The sequence below is a fragment of the Meleagris gallopavo genome, unplaced genomic scaffold (assembly GCF_000146605.3).
Source record: "Meleagris gallopavo isolate NT-WF06-2002-E0010 breed Aviagen turkey brand Nicholas breeding stock unplaced genomic scaffold, Turkey_5.1 ChrUn_random_7180001925777, whole genome shotgun sequence".
NCBI lineage: Eukaryota > Metazoa > Chordata > Aves > Galliformes > Phasianidae > Meleagris > Meleagris gallopavo.
The window spans coordinates 1-630 of record NW_011188133.1 but is presented as its reverse complement, the minus strand read 5'-3'; the positions used below and the strand labels follow the sequence as shown (position 1 = coordinate 630).

The 630-nt window shown below is 50.6% G+C and overlaps 1 protein-coding gene across 1 annotated transcript; it reads right to left on the bottom strand.

Annotated features, from left to right (window-relative positions):
- Nucleotides 1-4: 4 nt before the first annotated feature.
- On the bottom strand, nt 5-484 carry LOC104916636 (beta-citrylglutamate synthase B; the record flags this gene model as incomplete). The annotated part of the gene is made up of 1 exon (XM_010727658.2): nt 5-484. A coding segment is annotated over one exon (480 nt), but the record flags the coding sequence as incomplete, so codon positions are not given.
- Nucleotides 485-630: the final 146 nt, after the last annotated feature.

The following is a 630-nucleotide window of genomic DNA, read 5'->3' as shown; positions in this document are numbered from 1 at the left end:
ACTCCACAAGAAGTTTGATCTCATTGGCTAATAGCTGGTTCATGTTGAATAGAGCCCCCGGGAGCTTGGTGAGCAACTCTCTCTCCGTGGTCTCAGGGTCGCTGTCGACAGAGCTGGAGCTAGCACTCATATTGTCGACAACGGCACTAGCTGGAGGGCCCAGCTCAGGCTCGCTAGTCTCGCTTGCCGTGGACACCACAGAGAGTAAGGACATGCGCCGCGTCAAGCGACCGGGGGTTAGGAGAGAAGTGGCATAGTCCGCTATGATACCAGCTACATCTAGATTGCAAGCCTTGTCAAAGGCAATGAAACCTACATTTGCATTGGCCTCACAGACGTAGAATGAACCGTCGTCCTTCATCAGCAGGTCAATGCCACACACGTCCATACCCAGGATGTTGGACACTTGGATTGCCAGTTGCTTGCCTTGTTCGCTCAGTGAGCACATCATCCCTACACCACCTGCAAAAAAAGTGAAAAAAACTCAGTGCCTATTCTGGACACAGGTGACCAACATACTTCTTGCCTGGCTGGTGCAGTTCAGTCGAAGATCCAAAGCAAGCCTGCAAGCATAGGGATGATAACAACTCAAAAAGCAACCTTCTTGCCACAACAACTGCTAATAACTTG